This window comes from Sinocyclocheilus rhinocerous, unplaced genomic scaffold (genome assembly GCF_001515625.1).
Source record: "Sinocyclocheilus rhinocerous isolate Xijiao unplaced genomic scaffold, SAMN03320098_v1.1 scaffold623, whole genome shotgun sequence".
Taxonomy (NCBI): domain Eukaryota; kingdom Metazoa; phylum Chordata; class Actinopteri; order Cypriniformes; family Cyprinidae; genus Sinocyclocheilus; species Sinocyclocheilus rhinocerous.
In genome coordinates, this window is record NW_015644631.1 from 175569 (window position 1) to 178396 (window position 2828).

General features: G+C 35.0%; 1 protein-coding gene across 2 annotated transcripts in view; it reads right to left on the reverse strand.

The window, feature by feature from the left end:
• LOC107758628 (beta-adrenergic receptor kinase 2-like) overlaps nucleotides 1-2828 on the reverse strand; it is an 87135-nt gene that overhangs the window by 30083 nt on the left and 54224 nt on the right. For both annotated transcript variants that reach the window (XM_016576403.1, XM_016576402.1), the window contains 2 exons: nucleotides 769-842; nucleotides 426-527 (listed from right to left, as the gene is read on the reverse strand). In XM_016576403.1, the coding sequence (XP_016431889.1) occupies nucleotides 426-527; nucleotides 769-842 (176 nt within the window). The remainder of the gene's footprint in view (nucleotides 1-425; nucleotides 528-768; nucleotides 843-2828) is intronic.

Consider the following 2828-nt stretch of genomic DNA (forward strand, 5'->3'; position numbering starts at 1 on the left):
ACATGGCGGCGGCGGCAACAACAAAACTACAGCGAGAATAAAGTTACGCCTTCTTTCTTTGCGTGAACATTTGGGTGGCGTTATGCAAATCTTCCCACATCATGGCGTAGACATGTTGGGGGCGTGTTAGAACGAGCCGTTTTAGGTAGGCGTGGTTGACTCTTAACTTTTAAAAAGAATATCTCTTTGGATTTGAGACTTTAGTCTTTGCAACTTTACAGATCTTCGTTATGCACTAAGAGCTTGTAACACTCCAAAGAGAAAGGAAAAATTGAAATCGCATCATATGACCCCTTTAAAATCAGTTTAACGCAAAATGGCAAAGAGATAATCTTTAGTATTTCTTTATTGTGCAGCCCTTTGTCACATGCATGTGACATTATTGCTAGTGATCATTTTATACACTCTGCCAAATGTTTTCTTACATGTGAACACGACAGAAGCTCCTTCATTATGTAGACGTCATATATCTGTCGACTGCGAGCTAGCCTCTCTTCTTCCGAATCCAACTTCTCGTACTCTTTAATCTGAAGGGGACAACACAAGATTACGGTCATCTTAGATGTCATCTTAGCTCTTTAATAGGACACATGGTGTTCTTCAGGTCAATAGAAGGGGAACAAAACTTCACGACTGATCTGTGCCAATTCAGGTCATAAAGAGCATAAGGACAGGTCAGGTCAAATACACAACTTGGAAACTATTTAGTAAAAAACCCCACGTGTTAGCAATGAAAGGAATATATATATCAATTTAAACCAATTTTACCTCCTCATAAAACTTCAGCTGCGGAACGGCCTCGTCGATCTCGTTCATGCAGAAATCCTTGAACAAGAGGAAACCTAGACAACAGAGGGAGGAAAGAGAACAGTTAGATAAGGTGTGAAACAGAATGAATGATGGAAAGATTTGACCTTTTTAGCATGCACAATGCAAGAAAAATATATTTTTTTATATATAAAACAGATAAAACAGCAGCTATATTGATGCCTGTCAAAGTTCCTTTCAAGCCAAAGTAAACAAAAGTATAACCATAGCAAATAATAAAGAGACTGTACAGCTGTACCAGTAGCTGTACCACCATGAATAAATATTAGGGATGCATTGAAATGAAAATTCTGGGCCGAAACCGAAAATTCTGGATGCACTTGGCCGAAAATCGAAAATGCTTTGTAATAATTTTTTATTTTATTAAATAATATAAAGTAATTTTGAAAGACTTTTTAATTTAACTAAATTTTAATGACACTGAATTTAAAAAACACAAGCCAATAAAATAACCACACTTTTACTGAAAGTAACACAATAAAACTGGACAGAATTTATATTAATATTGGTAACACTTTACAATAAGGTTCATTAGTTAACATTAGTTAACTACTTTAGTTAACATGAACTAAGAATGAACAATACCGAAAATTCTGGATGCACTTGGCCGAAAACCGAAACCGAAACTGCTTTGTAATGATTACTTATTATTTTATTAAATAATATAAAGTGATTTTGTAAGACTTTTTAAATTTAACTCAATTTTAATGATACTGAATTTTAAAAACACAAGCCAATAAAATAACCACACTTTTACTGAAAGTAACACAATAAAACTGGACAGAATTTATATTAATATTGGTAACACTTTACAATAAGGTTCATTAGTTAACATTAGTTAACTACTTTAGTTAACATGAACTAAGAATGAACAATAGTTCTTCAGCATTTATTAATCTCAGTCAACATTTACTAATGCATTATTAAAATCAACAGTTGTGCTTGTTAACAGTTAATGCACTCTGAATTAACATGAACTAACAGTGAACAACTGTATTCTCATTAACTAACATTAAGAAAGATGAATAAATACTGTAATAAATGTATTGTTCATTGTTCGTTCATGTTAGTTAATACATTAACTAACATTAACTAATGGAACCTTATTGTAAAGTGTTACCTTAATATTAAATATCAATATATTATTTTTATTCACTTCTATGTAACAGAATCAGATGCACGTTTTTTTTTTTTGACTAATTATCCAAATAATGTATAGTCCTACAAAGCTATTATTATCGGAGCATGTGAGCAGAGCATAGTGTCACTGAAGGTAGCATAATTTTACCAGCCTACACCATGTTACAGCACAGTAGCGCTACTGCAAACAGGAACAAGTATACTGCATAGAAATTTACTGCCAGCGTGTTATTTGAGCTGACTTTGCTTTTCCGGTGAGCATGAGTGGTACACGAGCGGAACGCACATTCATAGAGCAGAATACTGAGTGGAGCGTCAAACCGCGCAGTGACGAGGAGAGTGAAACCTGCGCGCTGAACACTGCTGGGCGGGGTGCGGCGCGCCATATACAGGGCTCCAGACTGCGAACAAATAGTCGCATTTTGCGACCATTTTTTCTGCCTGTGCGACTACATTTTGTGAGCGGTCGCACTGGTGCGACCACCGCGTTGTTCAACTCATAAGCACTGCCATTTCTGTTGCAAATGAGACAGTTTTTTAGTTTCAAGCTAAAGTAAAGTAAAAGACTGCTTCTTAAACCAGAGAAGGTAAACATGTTGATATTTGTGTGGGGAAAAAACATGCAAGCACCATCACCGACAGGATGTTTAGTTTTACTTTTCTTTTTGTTTTCATTTTAAAAAGCTTGTTATCTTTGCTGTTTACCTCACGTTATGCTATGGAGACTCTATTTTATTATTTTCTTTTTTATTTATTTGATTCCTCAGTGTTTGCTAAACGTTCTGTAATTTATTAGTCGGTATATAATACAGCATGTGGTGTAGCCTATGCCATGCCTCATCTTATTCGTTTTTGTTAAT